This window comes from Agelaius phoeniceus, chromosome 14 (genome assembly GCF_051311805.1).
Source record: "Agelaius phoeniceus isolate bAgePho1 chromosome 14, bAgePho1.hap1, whole genome shotgun sequence".
Taxonomy (NCBI): domain Eukaryota; kingdom Metazoa; phylum Chordata; class Aves; order Passeriformes; family Icteridae; genus Agelaius; species Agelaius phoeniceus.
In genome coordinates this window covers 3,772,244-3,790,915 of record NC_135278.1, presented here as the reverse complement: position 1 = coordinate 3,790,915, position 18,672 = coordinate 3,772,244, and the positions used below count along the sequence as shown (strand labels likewise).

The 18,672-nt window shown below is 45.1% G+C and overlaps 1 protein-coding gene across 6 annotated transcripts in view; it reads left to right on the top strand.

Annotated features, from left to right (window-relative positions):
* Window positions 1-3,948: 3,948 nt before the first annotated feature.
* ATRX (ATRX chromatin remodeler) overlaps window positions 3,949-18,672 on the top strand; it is a 71,248-nt gene continuing 56,524 nt past the window's right edge. For 2 of the 6 annotated variants that reach the window (XM_054641203.2, XM_054641200.2), the window contains exons 1-2: window positions 3,951-4,137; window positions 15,721-15,833. In XM_054641203.2, coding sequence (XP_054497178.2) covers window positions 4,118-4,137; window positions 15,721-15,833 — 133 coding nt within the window. In that variant the 5' untranslated portion in view covers window positions 3,951-4,117. Of the gene's footprint in view, window positions 4,138-15,150; window positions 15,195-15,720; window positions 15,834-18,672 lie in introns of those variants that run through there. The other 4 variants (XM_054641210.2, XM_054641201.2, XM_054641204.2 and 1 more) reach the window with 4 other exon arrangements.

The following is an 18,672-nucleotide window of genomic DNA, read 5'->3' as shown; positions in this document are numbered from 1 at the left end:
GAGCAGCCTGGGACAGTGGAAGGTGTCCCTGCCATGGCAGGGATGAGCTTTAATGTCCCTTCCAACAGAAACCATTGTGGAATTCTGTGACAGTGGTCCCTAGTGGTCATTCCTGCAGCTGAGCCTTTTACAGCAGCTCCATGAGCTCTTCAGGGCCAGAACTGCCCTGTCCTCCAGCAGGGCTGAAATGTGCCCAGCTCTGCATCTGCTGTGCTCTTGGTGCTCATGCAAATAACCTCAATTAATCCCCTGCTGGTGATGGCCATGAGGGTAAGAACAAATCCAGCCTCTGGGCAGGCAGGGGCTGCCCATCCATGCCTGGGGACTGTGATGAGATGATGGCTGGCAGGGGATTTCAGGAGGAAAATGTGGGTGCTTCTATGGTCACTGGGACTGTCAGCAAATGTACAGCCAGCTTTGTTCTGAGCCCTCAACATAAAAGCAGAGCAGGGATTTTTTGATTCCCAGCAAATCAAAGTTGGAGTTTTAGAAGTACTGAAGAAAGTCAGCTTAACCTTCAAAACATTTGGAACATCCAGAGAAAATCAGATGTGTGAATGGCTTCTGCTTGTTTGAATGTGCTGCCCATGACATCAGATGATGCCAAATCCTGGAATCTTGTAGCCACACTTGGTTGGGAGAGAAGAACAGTCTGTAGTGTTCCTCCAGAGGCTGTTGGCAGTGCTTTGTGGTAGTTTGTTCTAAAAAATACCCATTCTATAATAGAAAAAAACTGGAATCAGATAATTTAAGAAGTTATTATTTAAGAAGTTAAAATGCTTTCATCTGCTGTGAGGAATAATTCTCACAAAGGATTTGAGAAACTACTGGCACTTGGTTTCTGTGTTGGACCTTGGTGTTTGCTATTTTCTCATGCTGGAAAAGTTTAATTTTCAAGTACAAACCACTGCTCAAGTGACTCCACACCATTCCTTTGGACTTTCCCAAGGGGAATAGAGTAACAGCAACACAAAGAACAAACCCAAGCCCTCGAGTGAGCATCACCTGTTTTCAGTTTCATCATGCTTTTTGTCTGAGAAATAGAGAGTTTCATTGCACATAACCTGTTCCAATTAACGCCTCAGATCTTGAGCATTCCTTCAAAATTAATTTAAGCATAGCCTTTTATTGGTCTGGATTAATTGTGCCACTTTTATCACAGATAATAATATGAAAGAGATGTATATGTAGTTTGTATTTCTAGGTCAGGAGCACATCAAGTTATTAAAATATCCTCTTGTCAATTGATAGCTATACAAGTCTTCAGCCATGTTCCTTAAAAGTAGGGTAATATGTACTTAAGAGCACTAATTGCTATCCTAATGAAGAGAAGCAATGGGTGTGATGAGACTCTGCAGTGGTTTGTCCTGCAAGCTGAGCTCTGACTCCTGGCTCTGCCAGGCTGTTGGAGCAGGGTCCTGGTCCTGGGGAATTACCTGGGTGCAGCTCTGCTGGATGGGAGGTGTTCTCCTGCAGATGCACTCAGTGTCTGCCTGCTCACAGATTTCAGTCTACAAAAAGAGTCAGTGCTTCTCCAATCTGGTTTTTGACAGCTTCATGATAATCCCAGGTTTTGTCTTCCAGAGTAATTGCTGGGAGATGGGAGCATTTCCATTTTTACTTTATCTTGACCTTTTCTCACAGTAGGAATCCTTTTACATCTGTGACTTCAGATAGAAGTTATGAACTGGAGGCAATTAAATTTGGGTTTTTCAACTGCTCTCAAATACCTTCCCCAAGGAAACAGTGAAAGAATAAAATATTACAGAGCAATAGTAATAAATCTATGCTATTCCAAATCAGTGGGATATTAGTTGGTAATGCTGACAAAATCCCTTGAGGAGGAAAATGAATGTTTTGTGTTCTTATTTTAATCACACAGTTGGGATCCTAATGCAGAGCTCAGACTGGGTAATGCTTCCTGTTTCCTTCATCTCTCTGGTGGCAGAGCACCTAGAATGGCTTTTTGCAGTTTTTAGTGGAATTTGTGGCAGTTGGTTAATATAGATTTTTTTTTTTCTCCTAAAATCAAATGAGAAGGCAGGTGATGCTTTGGTCTTCTCCAGCATGAGACAGAGTTTGGTAGCAAAGCTGCTGCTAAATCTGCTCTCTGCTATGACTGAATTCAGCAGATACAGGGTGCAGCTCTTGGATAAAATGTTACATTTAAAACAAATAGTGTTTAGACCTGTTTGGAGAATTTCCCTGGGAGATGTGTAAGCTTGGATGTGCTGAAGTGTGAAAGTGCTGTTGATTCTATTATCACAGAATGAAATGGGTGTTAGGGGTGATTTGCTTGGGTATTTTCTCATGTTTCATACATTGCTTTATGAAACCAGGTGAGTAGGTACGTTTTGTTTTCTTTAGTTTCTGCAGAAAAAGATATTAATTTTTCAGAACTGTTTTTCTTTTCAGCAAATGGCTTATTCTTGTCACCTGTTTCAGATTCTGTGTGATACTGGGCTTGGCTTTGGTGAGCCTGGTGAAGCCTGCTGAGTGCAGTCATCTTCTCACAAAAGCCTGCACCAACTTTCCTTTGAAGAGGGCTGCATTCCAGTGCTCCTCCTTTCACAACTTCTAACATCTGACAGGAGTGTAGAAGCTGCTAGTACCAGCAGGCAAAATTGTCCTGGCACACTTAGGTGTAGCTGCCAGTGATGCATTTCCTTATCTGAGAGTTTTCTGATCAAAAAGGAGAAGTTGTAGCCAAGCTGGGCTGAAGCTGCCCCGGGCAGGGTTCCTGGGTGCTGCTCACCTTCAGCCTGTGTGTGGTTTATGTTATCCCTGTCCTGCTGTCTTTGTGCTTGGGGAACTCTGCTCCCAAGCTTGCTTGTGGGCTTGGAGCTCCTGGTTCCTGCAGAGGATGAGGGTCCTGCTGCTGATCCCCATGGAGGAGGAGGAGGGTCAGGATGGTGAGCCCTGGACAGGCTGAGGGTCCTGCTGCTGATCCCCATGGAGGAGGAGGGTCAGGGTGGTGAGCCCTGGACAGGCTGAGGGTCCTGCTGCTGATCCCCATGGAGGAGGAGGGTCAGGGTGGTGAGCCCTGGACAGGCTGAGGGTCCTGCTGCTGATCCCCATGGAGGAGGAGGAGGGTCAGGGTGGTGAACCCTGGACAGGCTGAGGGTCCTGCTGCTGCTCCCCATGGAGGAGGAGGAGGGTCAGGATGGTGAACCCTGGACAGGCTGAGGGTCCTGCTGCTGATCCCCATGGAGGAGGAGGGTCAGGATGGTGAGCCCTGGACAGGCTGAGGGTCGTTCTGGTGATCCACAAAGCAGGAGGATCACTCTGGTGGTCCTGTTGAAGGAAGAGGGTTGTTTTGGTGATCCCTGCAGAGGAGGACAGTTGTTCTGGGGATCCTCATGGAGCAGGAGGGGGGTTGTGGTGCTGTTGGTAGGAGTTTGGGCATGTGCTCCGTGTTACTGTTGGCAAGGGTGATGTGTCTGAACGCTGTAATTCACCTGCCATGGTTACCTCAAGGCAGCAGAGTGGCCCAAGGCCACGGCTCCCCTGCAATGAGGTGGCTCCTATCCCGGTGTGGCACAGGCTCCTGTCCTGTCCCCGGTGTGGCACAGGCTCCTGTCCCCGGTGTGACACGGGATGCTGTCCCCGGTGTGACACAGGCTCTTGTCCTGTCCCCGGTGTGACACGGGCTCCTGTCCCCAGTGTGACACGGGCTCCTGTCCCTGCTGTCCACCCCCGGCAGTGTGAGCGCTGAGCTCCCGCCGCCATGGCCGCAGTCGCGCGCTGGGGCCCCCTGCCGGGCACAGGTGTCAGTGCACTTTGTTACGAAATGATGTCACGGGCTTCGGTCCATGACGCCAACGTGACGTCAGCCCCGCCCCAGCCAATCAGCGCGGGGAAGGTTGGGATGGTGACGTAAACTGCCCTAGCAACAGTCGGCGCGGCGCCGCCCAATCAGAAAATAGCTGTGGGCGGCCGTGAGCCAATGGGAGGCGGCGGAGGAGGACGGCGGCAGGAGGCAGGTCCCCTCGGGCTCCCTCCGATAAGATGGCGGCGGCGCTGGCGATGGCGGCGGCCGTGGCTTTGTCTGCGCCCAGCGCCTGAGCGCGGCCCCGGCCCGGGCGGCCGCTCCGCTCCGAGCAGCGGCGGCGGAGTCATGACCGCAGAGCCCGTGAGGTACGGCCGGGCCGGGCGGCTCCGCGGCGGCCGCTCGGGGTGGGGCGGGGCCGGGCCCGGCGCGGCGCAGCCCTGGCGGGACGGGCGGGAGGCGGGATGGCGGCGGGCGGACAGCGCCGCGCTCGGCCTGGGCGGCGGGGCCGGGCCCGGCGCGGAGGGCGGGAGGGACCGCGCCGTGCGGCGGGAAGGCCCCGGGGGCGGCCCCCGCCCCACGTGCGAGCGCGGCGGGAGCTGCGCCGGGCCCCCGCCCGCGCCTCACGCCCGGCAGCGGCCGCCGCCGCGGGGCCGCTCCGTCTGTCTGTCTGTCCGTCCGGCCGCGGGGCTGACGCGGAACGGCAGCAACCGACAGGCGTCCGGGAAGTCGGGCAGCGAGAGAGGCGCCATGTTAAAGTGTTAATAAATAGTTGTCTTTGTGCGCTTTCGGTTTTGTCCGGATCCTCGGGGCTCCGAGCCCCGCCGTCCATCACCCCCAGACACGGCGTGCCTGAGGCGCTGCACCGGCCATGAGGGGCTGAGGCTTGGCCCTCACGCTTGACCCGCACACGGCTGCAAACCCTGACAGGGAAACATCGCTGTGTGTGCCTCCAGTGCTCGGCACTCTGGCTTTAGGGCTGAGCCTTGGGGAAAGTTTTTTCTGGGGTCATTTATGTGTATCTTCACCTCCCGCCTTGTTTTGAGTAGTTCCTAACAACTGTGTCATTTTAGATAAAAGTTGAAGGGATAGTGGTTTTTCTTCTCTTTTGCATTGCTTGTTTTTGAAGCCTTAACACTTCCAATTAGGAATCTAGAAGAAAGAGGTTTTTGATGATTATCATCACTGTTGATGTTGATCACATGCTGATGTAGGTCATGAGCGTTGCAAATACACATTATTTGGTGCATGACTTCCCAGGAGTTAGCAGTTTCTTCTGCGTGTATTTTTTTCCTTATTTTGTAAGACAGAGATGGTCCATCTCTCATCCTTTCTCCTCACTCGCACTTTCTCCCCTCTGTGTTCTTAAGGTGCTTTGACAGTTTAAACAACTTCTTTTGTTGGAGTGTTTCTTTTGTTGTGTAGACTGAAGTGCTAATTAAGGGATTTTCTCCTTTTTCTTCTCCGGCCCTTGAAATCAAGCATGGAGTTTTAATTTTGTAGAACAAAAAAGATCTGAGTTCCTAATATTTATGGTCTGATTTTCAGTCACCATTAGTATTTTATATTCTGAAAAACACTCTTCCATTTGGACTACTTCGCTTTTTGTTTTATTGTGATTGTCATATTTTGTTCCCTGTTGTCCATAATTTTGTTTGGTTTCTTTTGAACCACTTGTCCCTGGTCTGTAATATACAGGGTTTGTATATTTTTTCCTTTCCATATTCCTATGTTGTTATTAGTGCCACAATTAGTGTTGCTAGCAAGGGGCTGCTTTGGAGGAAGAGGATACAGAAGCTCATACATTTTCCATGGAATTCTTAGATTACCTGCAGAGAGAATGGGATTATTTCAGACTATTGGTGATCTTGCCAATCAAAAAGCATGGACAGAACAGATCTGAGATTGTGTGCAGTCCTTGGGTGGGATCTGCCCACAGAGCAAGCAGCCCTGTGACACACTGCTTTTAAGTAGATGGGAATAACAATTTTTTGATGCTCCAAACTTTCCTTCTGTTCATGAGCTCAGTTCTCATTCGGTTTCAATATTTGTTACAGTTCCCATCCCTGTAGAGCTCATCTGGAGCAGTTTGTCACTCACCAGGTCTGTGCCAGGAGCTGGGCATGGCACTGCAGTGTCACACATGGCACTGGCTATTGCATGGCTTTGCCTTGTTGTCCAGCCCAGTTCTTCCTAAAACTGGAGGTGGAGAGAAGGAAATGAAGAAGAAGAACACAGCCTGTCTTCCTCTTTTGTTCCCATTTGCCACAAGTGCTGTTGGCTGTCAGCTGCCTGAGTCTGTGTCACTTCACCCTCTGCTCTCTGCAGTTTGTCCATGTCAGAGGTGTGCAGGGATAAGGGACTGGGAGATTGCTCTTAAAATTCTTGGGAAGAGGTGCAAAAAATGGAATATGGATGGAAAATCTATTCCCAGCACTTGTAAAACATTGATTTACAGTGTTTCAGAGGAAAATCATCAATCCATACTAGTCTGCTCCCAGAGAAGTTTTACATTTTTGTTACAAGAGTACTTTTATTCAATATTAAGATTCTAGGAGTTGCCCATGTTCCAAATGGGAAATTTAGAATTATGAAAACTGGACTAACCTCCTAAGAAACTTTTAAAAAGTGCTGCCTCTGTAAATATTTATAAAGATGCCTTAATAACTTTTCCTCCAAAAAACTTCTTCTTTTTTTTTTTTCTTGTCCTTTCCTTTTCAAGGGGAGGAATCTTTGTCACAGTTACCTAACCTGTTCCTACCAGTTCTTACATTGTACAACATAAGCACAGCAATAGGAAAAGAAATCAAGTTTTGGATTTTCCTTACTATCTGGTAGTCAATGAATGTAGTTTGTTTGTTTTTTTAAAGTTAGCAAAATAGGCTTAGTTCTTGGGGTTTTTTTTCTATTCAGACTTTTCACCTCATGTTGTGATATTGGTCACTTGGTTTTAAAGTTTTATATTAAATTGTCTGCATTTTTGAATCAGCTGAATGTCTTTGTTCTGAGTGATATTGCAGGGTTGTTTGAGGTGTGTTACTTGATGCCACAATGATATAATTGGAAGTAAGTCAACACCAATCTTCTGTATTCCCCAAAGGGACAGTGAAAGTTCTCTGTCTTCCACACTGTTCTGGAATGGGCATGGGCAGATTCTTCAGCTCTTCCTGAAGAAGAGCAAAACTGTGTCATCTTCAGTGCCAGCTGTGCCCCAGAACCAGGATCTGCAGCACTGAAATGAAATTCTCTGGGAGAGGAACTTACTGCAGAGACTTTGTTATTTATGGTTTTGTTCAGTACTGTCTGTTAGGGCTTTGCAAGTTTTTTATCAGGGTCTTTGTAGGGCTTAACTGAAGATATCTTAATTTTCTAGGAAACAATTTGGTGCATCAGACTGGTGTGTAATACAAATTCTGCAGCAGGATGACCTTAACATTGTGGGCATTTGGAATTCTCAGTTTTCTGTTATAGATTAACTCCCTGTACCCTCTGCTTGAAGGGTGGAAAAGAGACTGCTTCTTATGTGCCTATACCACACCAAAAAAAAATATCAAAGTAATGCTGAAATGTGCTGTGTTCATCATAAAAACAAATGTCTGCAGCCTGTGACCAAGTACATTTTAAACTGGATTGCCAGAAGTGTCTTTGCTAAAGGGAAAGCCTAAGGATAGTGCTGAACCTCATGAAATCCCATTTTGTACTGCTGGAGCTCAGGTCGTGCCTGCAGCTGATTTGGAGACATGGATGAGTTCATGGATGGGTCAGTGGCACGTTGTTCCCTTGCTGTGGAGCAGGAGAAAGAAGAAATTGTAGAAATTTAATAGCAAATATAATGGAAGGGTTTATGTTGACTTTAAAAGAGGTGAAGTGTCCTGATTTCTTTACTAAAGGAGGAGCATAAAGCTTTCACAGTCTGTGATGAGATGTGGTTGTCACTCAGGGTGGGTGATGGATTGATTTGTGTTGGGGTTTTTTGTTAGAAAAGGAGTGAAACCTTGAACAAATCAAGAACTTGATGACACAGGTTGCTGCCCAATGTCAGCTGCAGTGCCATTGAAGCAGTTCATTTGCAAGTCCAAAAGCTGCATAGTTGTAGAAATTTCTATCTGAGTGGGTCCAACTGTAGGTTTTAATAGGTTCAGCCTAGAAGCTTTGTTGGGCAAATGCATCTGTCATGTAAAGCAAGACTAAAAATAGGCAATAAATTTGAGACTGAGGTGACTTTTGTCTTGTAAAATGAAAACCTGTGCTTGGGATGAACTACAGCCCTCAAAGCTGTGGCAGCTGTGATTGGGATTATTTGGGAGAATGAAGGGCCAGGTTTTGATTCTCAGCAGAGTTGGTACTGAAGGAAGTTTAGTTGAGAACCTGTGATCAGCTCCAGGGAGCAGAAGGCAAATGAAGCAAAAGGCATTTTTGGAGTTAGGGGTCCCTGATGCTCTTGGTCATGGGACCTTCCCCTCCCCTTTCCTTTTAAACACAGCTCAGTTTGTGTGTTATATGTGCTAGACTGAATCAACAGAGAAAGGTGTGCACTTCACGTGATTTTTGTCTCATAAAGGTGATTCCTTTCCTGAATCAACAGAGAAAGGTGTGCACTTCACGTGATTTTTGTCTCATAAAGGTGAAGATGTCTCATAAAGGTGATTCCTTTCCTGAATCAACAGAGAAAGGTGTGCACTTCACGTGATTTTTGTCTCATAAAGGTGAAGATGTTGTGTTTAGGTTTTCAAGTGGCAGCTTTAGTCTTTCTCAGCTTGCAGGGTATTTCACCATTGAAGTTACACTTCAGTGTGGCATTGAAACCACCCTGACAATGAGATTGTTTGTCTTACTTTCACCTTGTGGATTTGTGATGATGTTGCTTGTTTGGGTTTTTTGAAGATCTCATTAAAGAAACAAGTTAAAAACAAAGTTTTTGTTTTCACTCCTTAGTGAATGAAGTGTGATAACTCACAGCACGTGAACAGAAAGAAATTGTGTAAGCTTCCTTGAACAGAATAAAGGGTCTCTAAGTGACTTTGAACTGTTGCTTTCTCATTCCCCTTGTGTGTCTGGAGGAAGATAATTCTGTTTACTTGTCTGAACCTGTTATGCTGTATTGAAGCTCCAAAATTACTTCATCCACATCATCTAGTGTCTTCAACTGCACCAGGTATCACTTGATTAACCCCCTGTGGATTAAAAGTCAGTTCTAAACAAAGTGAAAGAGTGAGTGTGTGTTAACAAAGTGTTGGCTACAGAATCTCTGATGAAGTGCTGGGTGCCTCCATCTCTTTCCAGTCAGAGCTGTAGTGTTCAGGTATTTTCTGATGTGCCTGATCTGGTCAGTTCAGTGTGGGACAGTTCCTCCTGACACAAGAGCAGTGCTGTGGTCATGGTCATACCCAGGAAGCTCACCCAGCAAGACTGTGGGGCCTCCAGCTGTGGAGTGGAACCTGGCACTGTCCTGGGTGGCCTCCTGCTCCTGCCTGTGCTGTGCTGGGTGCTGGGCTGGGGAATCTCCAGAGTGGAGATGTGGGGTGGGGAGCACTGGGTGTGGATGGCATCAGGTGTGTGCAGGGGAGAGGGTTTGTGTCCTTGGGCAGCAGAGCTGCTTCACGGGCTGGGGGATCTCCAGAGTGGAGATCTGCTGTGGGGAGCACTGGGTGTGGGTGGCATCAGGAGTGTGCAGGGGCAAGGGTTTGTGTCCTTGGGCAGCAGAGCTGCTTCATGGGCTGGGGCATCTCCAGAGTGAGATGTGGTGTGGGGAGCACTGGGTGGTGACATCAGGTGTGTGTGCAGGGGAAGGGTTTGTGTCCTTGGGCAGCAGAGCTGCTTCATGGGCTGGGGAATCTCCAGAGTGAGATCTGCTGTGGGGAGCACTGGGTGTGGGTGGCATCAGGTGTGTGTGTGCAGGGGAGAGGATTTGTGTCCTTGGGCAGCAGAGCTGCTTCACAGGCTGGGGGATCTCCAGAGAGGAGATCTGGGGTGGGGAGCACTGGGTGTGGATGGCATCAGGTGTGTGTGTGCAGGGGGAGGGTTTGTGTCCTTTGCCAGCAGAGCTGCTTCACAGGCTGGGGGATCTCCAGAGTGGAGATCTGCTGTGGGGAGCACTGGGTGTGGGTGGCATCAGGTGTGTGTGCAGGGGGAGGGTTTGTGTCCTTGGGCAGCAGAGCTGCTTCATGGGCTGGGGCATCTCCAGAGTGAGATGTGGTGTGGGGAGCACTGGGTGGTGACATCAGGTGTGTGTGTGCAGGGGCAGGGTTTGTGTCCTTGGGCAGCAGAGCTGCTTCATGCCAACACAACCAGATTGTGAGAGTCCTGAGTGTGAAACCTCACTTGCTTTGGCAGAATTGGTGTGCCAGTGTAAGTAAGATCAGATTCATATTTTCATTCAAAATATGAATCTGATCTAGGACTTACAGTGTCATGTTGCTTTTGCCTGCAGAAAACCATTGTTGAGTTAAACAACAAACACTGGGATGAAGTGCTGTGTCTTCCCACCATTATAAAATCATATTTTACTTGTCCAAGTAATATAATGGCAGGCTGATTTTATTTTCTGGTTTTATATTTTTTCTGACAGAAGTAGGTTTCTTAGGACATGGCAGATATGATGTGTTCACTCCATTTTTAAAATTGGGATAAGAAAATAAAACAACTCCTACTGGACATTTTTTCCTCTTTCACTCTTTTCCACAAATTTAAGCTATTTCATTCATGTGTGTTCAGCCACAATATTGACATATATTATGTGAAACAACAATGTAGGCTCTACCCTTGTAGCTGAACTCTTTGAATGGGGCTAATTCTAACCCTTTCCCTTCTCATCATGAAAGACTTTTATGAAGATTAGCAGGTGACAGAATACTGGCCTGATTATATCAAGGCTTAGGAGTAGTCTCTCTTCTCACCATCCTAAATAAAATACTGAGAGTTTTGCTGTGGGTTGTTGGATTTCTGCTGCTCACACAGGGATACAGTCTGAAGCAGAGGATGGCAGTCTGCAGACCAGCAGTTTAAAAGTACATCTGGTTTTATTTTGCTTTAATTATTTTTCCTAAGGATTGTTTAATTTTGTCTGCTTAATAGTTGTTCTGTGGTGTTTCAGTTTCAAAAGTGAAAAATGACCGAGACTTAATCTGAAGCAACTGTAAACATGAATTGAAAAAACTTGTGCCTGGAACTATGTGGAAAGTTTAAACATAGAAAAATCTTAGACAAGTGTTGAATTTAAGGAAGACATATGGTTAAAAAAAGCATCTTTATCAACATTGGGGTAGATAAAAGCAGGAAAGGACTCCTGTGCCACTTTCAGGAGCCACTGAAATGCACACGAGGGACACTTGTTTAGAATGTTAGTTGGGAGGTGTTTGTTTAAAGAAAATGCAGCTTTCACATTACTGTTCCAGATGTTGGCAATACCTGGGACATTCCCCACTTCCACTTTTAACATGTCTTAGGAGAGCAAACAGAAACTGAGTGCAAGAATGAGGGTTTTAGTGCAGTTTCAGAGGACAGCCCAATGTGCCTGGGTTTGCTGCTGAGGTGGTCAGTGCTGCTCTGGTTATGAATTTCCATCACCTCACCTGCCTTCAGAAGAAAGGTGATCATGTGAATGTGTGGCAGGTTGGATCCAGATGAGCACTGTTTGTTAACATTTTGTTTGTCCAGGGTGCTGTGGTTTGCTTTGGGGAGGGACAGTCAGCAGCTGGCACAGGGGTGAGGTCCTGGTGGGTTCCCACTGTGTCACTGCCCCTCCTCAGCTGGGCAGGGGAGGGAGGGGACAATGAAAAGGTTGAGATAAGGACAGGGACATCACCCAGCAAGTGCCATCACAGGCAAAACAGACTCTGCTTGGGGAAATCAGCTGAATTTATTGCCAGTCAAATCAGAGTACAGTAATGAGAAATAAATCCCCTGTGTTAAAATGCCTTCTCCCCATCCCTTCCTTTCTCCCAGGTTCAACTTCTCTTCATTCTCTGCCTCCTCCTGGTGAGCAGGGCAGGGAGTGGGGTCCCTCCCATGGGAGATGGTTCTCCATGGACTTCTCCCATGTGGGTCCTTCCCATGGGCTGCAACCCTTCCTGAACTGCTCCAGCGTGGTCCTTTCCCATCCCAGGGGGCTCAGGAAGGGGCTGCTCCAGCACAGGGTTCCTGTGGGCTCACAGCCTCCTCTGGCATCACCCTGAGCACCTCTGGGGTCCTCCTGATAACCTTGGGAGGCTCCTGGAGCAGAGGCTGGACAGAGTTAAAGGAATAAAGCAGGGATTTATTAAAAGGCCTTCACAGGATTCACCTTGGGCAGTGCAAGAGCCCAGCCAGGGCTACACCCAAGCTGGATGAGGCTCACGAGTTCTCACACTTTTATCAGTTTTGGTCCATTTCCATGTTGGGGTTAATTGTCCAATTCCAGCTCCAGGTGATGCAGTCCCATCCTCCCAGTTTGCTCTCCTCAATTCTCTGTTGTTTGCACTTTCTGGGCCTGAGGCTGCAGTGGTGTCCTTGGTTCTGGGGCTGGAAAAGGATTGTTCTGTGGGACTGAGCTGTGAGGAGAGCTGCTAACACTTTATATGGAGTTCAGAGTTATACACCAATGCAGTACAGAATCTGGAAAATATGAAAACTAAAATGCAAGGCATCACTCCATGGGCTGCAGCTGGGTCTCTGCTCTGACCCTGAATTCCTTCTCCCCTGGCCCCAGTGTCTGCAGGGCTGCTGCTGGCACATCCTGCCTCCTCTCTCCCAGCTGCTGTTTTGCAGCAGGTTTTTCCCCTCCCAAATACACAATCCCACTCTGGGCACTGCTGATGGGCTCAGCCCTGGCCAGCAGCGTGTCCCTCTTGGAGCAGGCTGGTGTTGGCTCAGCTGGACATGGGGGAAGCTTTTGGCACCTCTGCACTGAAGTTTGTCACCTTTGTAGCCCCCCACTACCAAAACCTGGCCACACAAACCTGGTACAGGTAAGGACATCCAGGGCACAGCACTCAACAGCCACTTGGAATGGAGTGTGTTATGTCTAGATTGTGACACAACCTGTCTGGCTCTTTGTTTATTCGAATTATTTATGGACTCATTTATAGGTAATTTGCCTGCTCTGGATGTTTTGTTACTATATAAGGGCCAGGCATTTCTCCTTTGCTTTCACAGCACTTGCTCTGAATGTAGGTAAGGAATGGTACGTTCCAAGGTAGCTCCCAAGGTCACAAATCAGGTTCATGGCCAAACCAATAATAGCAGGGCTCCTTCCCTTTCAGTCCTGTTTTAATTAGGCTGAACAGTGGTGAAATAGCTCTACAGTGGTGGGGAAGCCATTTGCTTAGAAAACTCAAGTGTGAACACACTAATAAATAAAATAGTGCAGGGACTGTCAGTGTAGATGAGCCTGTTTGCCTCAGTAGTGCTTCAGAGATGGTTCTACTTTTTTAGGCTCCTGTGTTTATTAAAACCACACATTTATAGGTTGTGATCATTTTAATAGTGACTGGGTCTGTGCTGCAAAGAATAAGCATTTTCCAGCAGAAGCTTTAAACAAAAATAATAGATTATTATTTCTCAAGTATAAATGAATGACATAAAATCACTTTGGTACAAAACCAGATGAAGCCTTGCCCTAAATTAACATTTCATAAGTGTAACACCTTTACTTAGATTTGACCTGGTATTCCTTAACAAAGGCTTATGGTACAAAATGATGAATAATCAAGAGCAAAAGCAAGTTCAGAAGACTTTTTAGTTTTAGTTTGTATATTATCTTTTTTGATTGGTTGTCAGCAAGAACACTTTGCTCTGAAAATGATAATTTCACGTTAGTTAGGATAAGAGTTAGTGAATGGTAGTAGATAATGTTCCCAGTATTAGTCACAAAGACACATGCATACTATTCTGAATTCATTCTCTATTGACAATAGTAATACTGAACTCATCTCTAGCTCCCATTTTCTTTCTAAAATGCTGTTACCAAAACAAGTTATTTATAAACTAAATGAGCAGAATTCCACATGTGTGGCTTTTTTTTGTTGTTGTTTTTACTACCAAAAATGTACTTTCTTGTGGCCTTTCTAAATGTGCTTTATTTCTTCAGACCATCTGGAATGGATATAAAATCTCTTTATATGCTTTTACTATCAAATAATTCTGAACAACTCTAATTTTTTTTTTTTCACTTAATGCAAGTAAATTGTCATTAAATCTCCTTTCTAAAGGAGAGCATGCAAGCTGTTAAGACTGCAGTGTACCATTATCATCTTCTGTAATGTTTTCCAAGTATGCCTTCCATCCCTGAGAAAAAGGGAAGCCCAAGCTCAGGGAGCTGGCAGTTGTATAGCAGCATGAGTCCAGTAATTAGAGGGAAAGACTTTTGGACAGATTGAGAGAAAAATTTTAAGGTACTCTTGAGAGTTCAAGAGCTTTGTTCTGCTCTTTCTGGCTTGCTCCAGTGATTGATGGTGCAGATGTAGTCTCAAAAGAAAAGTGCTCTTCACTCATGCAGAAAATCTTTTCATTGCAAAGTGCTATTTTGTTTTATTTTGAGTACCTCAGGTGATTTCAAGAAATAGCAGATGATTGTTTTTTTTTAAATGGATGGTTTATGCTGTTTTATGTGGTTATTTTCACTGGTTGGAATAGTCAGTGGCACTGATGTGAGGATGTTCACTCACAGCTCAGGAGAGCACTCAGCTGTGTGTCCTTTGGATAAAATGAGATTTTTTTTTAGCAATAACAAATTGAAAGTCAGAAGTTAATAAATTGATGTGTTCAGAGAAACAGTAGTGATGGTAAAGGTGACTGCTCAGCTTGAGTATTCACAAGTTCTTAGGACCAATAAAACAGGCACAGAAAATGTAATTTCTTCTTGCTATTAGAAGACTATTTTGAAATTAATGGGGAAACAAACAGTGGGAAGGGTGGGAAGCCTTTATCCTTCATCTGGGCTCACTTCTGCTGGGGATAGGGCAGGTCAGGAGTGGGAGAAGCATCTGGAGCAGCAGATAAGGGATGGTGAGTCAGGGCAGATCAGCTGCAGATTCCACAGGGCTGATAAGGAGGGCAGGGAGCAAACAGCTCCTGGCACCTCCTGAGCAGGGCCTGAACACCTTTGGCCTCAGTCAGGGAGCTGGAAAAGCCTTTCCTGGGAAATGGCTGGAGTTGGGGAGAAATGAACCACGTGAAATGCCAGGGGTAGCACGGAGGTTATGAAATGGAGCAGCCCTTTAAGGCAGGCCTGGCACCGAGATGCTGCTTTGTGCTGTAGTCAGTAAATGCACTCAGAATTGTCCTGGGGTCTGAAAGTGTCTAATGAAAGGTGCCAGGGGATTATTGTTTAGGAATGAATCAGCAGCACTCTAACAAACTGATCAAGGAATGATCTGGTCCTGCATGGCTGTTTCTTGACCAAATGAACACCACACAAGATGTATGTGGATGGAAGGTTTAATAAAAGGTTTGCATCAGCAAACTTTCATATCCAGTGGACCTGTCACGTTCACTGGCATATTCAGTGCACCTGTTTGTGGCTAAGTTTGCAGGTGAAACTCTTCTGTTAGTTCTAGTTGGGTTTATATCCCAAAGGTGACAGTTTTAAAGATAAAATAAAGATTTTATCATTCTTACCTGTCTGGTTTCTGACAAGTAGAATATTAATTTTTTGCTGTCTTCATGTCATGGCAGCATTACCACTCAGACTTGCTTGAATTTTTCAACAATTGTATTGAATATACTTGTATATAAACAGTGAAAATGCCTTCAAATAGACTTTATATGCTGTTTTGTCATTAAGGCTGCACCTATTATTTCACTCAGTATTTAGAAAAATTCCCTTTTTTTAATTGCTCTGATGTACTCATACAGAAACAACTGTTTACATCTCTTGTGGATGTGTATTAATTGAGATTAAACATAAGCTTTCAAGCTTGATAAATTGGAGTGAGATGTGTAGGTAACTCTGAATATTACTTGTATTTTAACAGTGAAAGCAAGTTGAATACTTTGGTACAGAAACTCCATGACTTCTTGGCTCACTCATCAGAAGAATCTGAGGACGCAAACTCTCCTCCAGCACTATCTAAAAACAAAAGTATAGGTAAAAAGACATTTTCTGTTCATTTTCAATGTATATGTGATTCTAAAGTCAAATAACTTGATGTTGTTATTTCACTATCTCACACTTCACTGGGGTGATTCTACCAAGTCTTAATGTGATTTAAGTGCTGCTAGCTTGATAAATGCACAATAGGCCTTTGATACAATATTTATTTCAGTTCTGAATCTTTCTAAAGGTGAAAAAATCTAATTTTCTGGTAATTTGCCTTCTCTGAAACATGAGATATCAGACACAGGTATTTGCTGTGCTAGGAGTTCCTTGTTCAGTGTTCCTGAATTTATAAATGCAGTGGTTTTTCTGCTGTAGTAATGCTTTTGCAGTCCTTGTAGGTGTGGGAGAAGTTCTGGAGATTATGCTTTTACAGTAATTTGAAAAAGACTTTTTACATATAATCTAGAGACATTTGGAAAGAAAATAATACTTAAAAAAAAAAAAAAAACTAGAGTCCTACACTTGGTCCAAATTGGAAATTTTTATTTCTAAGTTAGAAATAGGCAACAAAGTTTAAACACTTCCATGACAGTGATTAAAACTGAAATTATTTCATGTCAGTACTGAATAAAATCTGTTTCCAAATTTAACTGGTTAAATTTGTTTATTAGTTTCACTTGGACTGGATACAGGTGCAGAACCTTTCAAACTCTAGTGCTTAATTAGCTGAAAGTTGTGTTGATGTGGAGTGCAGGAGAGGAGTGTGCTGGCTGTGGTAGAGTTTATTTTCAAACTCCTGTTGGCTTAAGGAATATCTTCCATGGGCTTTCTGGCATGCAGTTTTTATCTTTGAATGTTTTGTTTAGAGAGAGAGTCTGCTGCCTGTGGCACTCACCTCCTCATGTCAGCATCAAACTCAACTGTTAGCACAGGAAAAAGAAACTGCTCATGTGGTGCTTCAGCAGAACAGTAAAATAAACTCTGATGTAGATGCATCTCCAAGGGAAATTTTTCTGAGGAGCACACTGGGAAAAAGAATTCTCCCTTTATCCTCTGCAGTTAAAAATTAGCATTTGGTTCCTTGCTGTAAAACACAGATTGTCTTTGAAATGGAGACACTTGCAAATTTCATAGCAAACATATTTTAGTGTTGGTTTTGAGATCTAAAAGAACATTAAAGTTGAAGAGTCAGGATTAAACAATTAAATATTAGGAAATGCCAGAATTTACTATGCAGATTTCCTTCCCTTCCCAATGTTCTCTTCATTAAGACAAAAATGTCTTTAGCAACTGTGCTTGCTTTTTTTTTTTTTTTTTTAATCCAGAGGGTGCTCATTATGAGCAGAAGTTGTGGATGTGACTGGGGCCAAATCAGATTTATTTAGTAATAGATCTTGTTTTGTTCCAGCATTTGGAGGATATGGGAACTGTTGGGTAGAGTGATGTGAGGAGGGATGTGACCGTGTTCACAGGGGTCTGAGGATGAGGGGAGAGATGAGGATCTGACTCCATGTTTCACAAGGCTGATTTATTATTTTATTATATATATTACATTAAAACTATACTAAAAGAATAGAAGAAAGGATTTCATCAGAAGGCTGGCTAAGAATAGAAAAAGAAGGAATGATAACAAAGGCTTGTGTCTCAGACAGAGAGTCTGATCCAGCTGACTGTGATTGGCCATTAATTAGAAACAACCCCATGAGCCCAATCCCAGATGCACCTGTTGCATTCCACAGCAGCAGATAACCATTGGTTACATTTTGTTCCTGAGGCCTCTCAGCTTCTCAGGAGGAAAAATCCAAAGGAAAGGATTTTTCAGAAAAGATCATGGCTACAGAGGGAGATGATGATGATGATGAAGGTGGTTGTGTGTGGCCCAGGAAGGCTGGCTGTTAGAAATCACTTGGCTATTAGCTGATATTACTCCATCCCCATAACTTTTGTGCCTGCCACACACAGAGGTCAGTTAAAACAGGAAGCAATACTTGCTTCATAGCCTTAATAATGTTCTTTATCCCCTCTGCACTGGAACTGGATGTCTCCCTCCTTCCACTGCATGGCTGCCAGCAGCAGAGAGCTCAGCAGAGCCAGAGCCAGCCTGCTCCTGTTCCAAGAGTGGAGCAGCAATCCCAGGGGAATCTGTGCTCCCTGACAGCCCTGGAGGGGCTGGGCAGGAGCAGCCAGGTCAGCACTGAGCTGCAGCCATGGGGCTCTGCAGTGGGCACAGGGAGAAGCTGGCCCTGCAGCACGTTCAGCTGCTGCTGGAATGGCACATGAGCATCAGGCTGGCAGTGTGAGTGCAGAGTCTGCACTCACTGGGGCTGCCAGAGCAGGGAAAGCTCTGCCAAGCTCTCCAAGCTGGTATTTTCCATGGCTTTATCACTTGGGCAGAGTTGGTCAGGAGTAGAAGGTGGGCAGTATCCAAGCTCCAGCAGAAATGTCACCCTCCTTGCACATCTCAGTTCCTCCTTCACAATAGGGAATGCCTCTAATATTCCAGAGAAGTTTCAGGCCAAAAACATTGTCTGCTTCCATTTTGTATTTCCTCCTTCACATGTGGAAATGGCTGGATGATTTTCCCTGCAATTCACTCAGTTCTGCAGAGGTCAAATATCCAGCATTGAATTCTCCAAGTGATTCAGTTTTTTCAAAGTATAGAAATAAATTGGTGTTCCCAAAGCTGAAGTTTAAGGATAGAGAAGTTGCAGTACTTGTAGTCTTCTGTTAAAAATCACAAATAATCCTGATAAGTATCCTGTAATTATACTTCCTACTCAGTAGCATCTGTTAAAATCCTGCTGTTCCTAAACTTTTGGAGCAATTTCATACAAGAATCATTCACTCACTGAACTCCAAACTTTCCCTTCCATTTCCAAGACTGGTG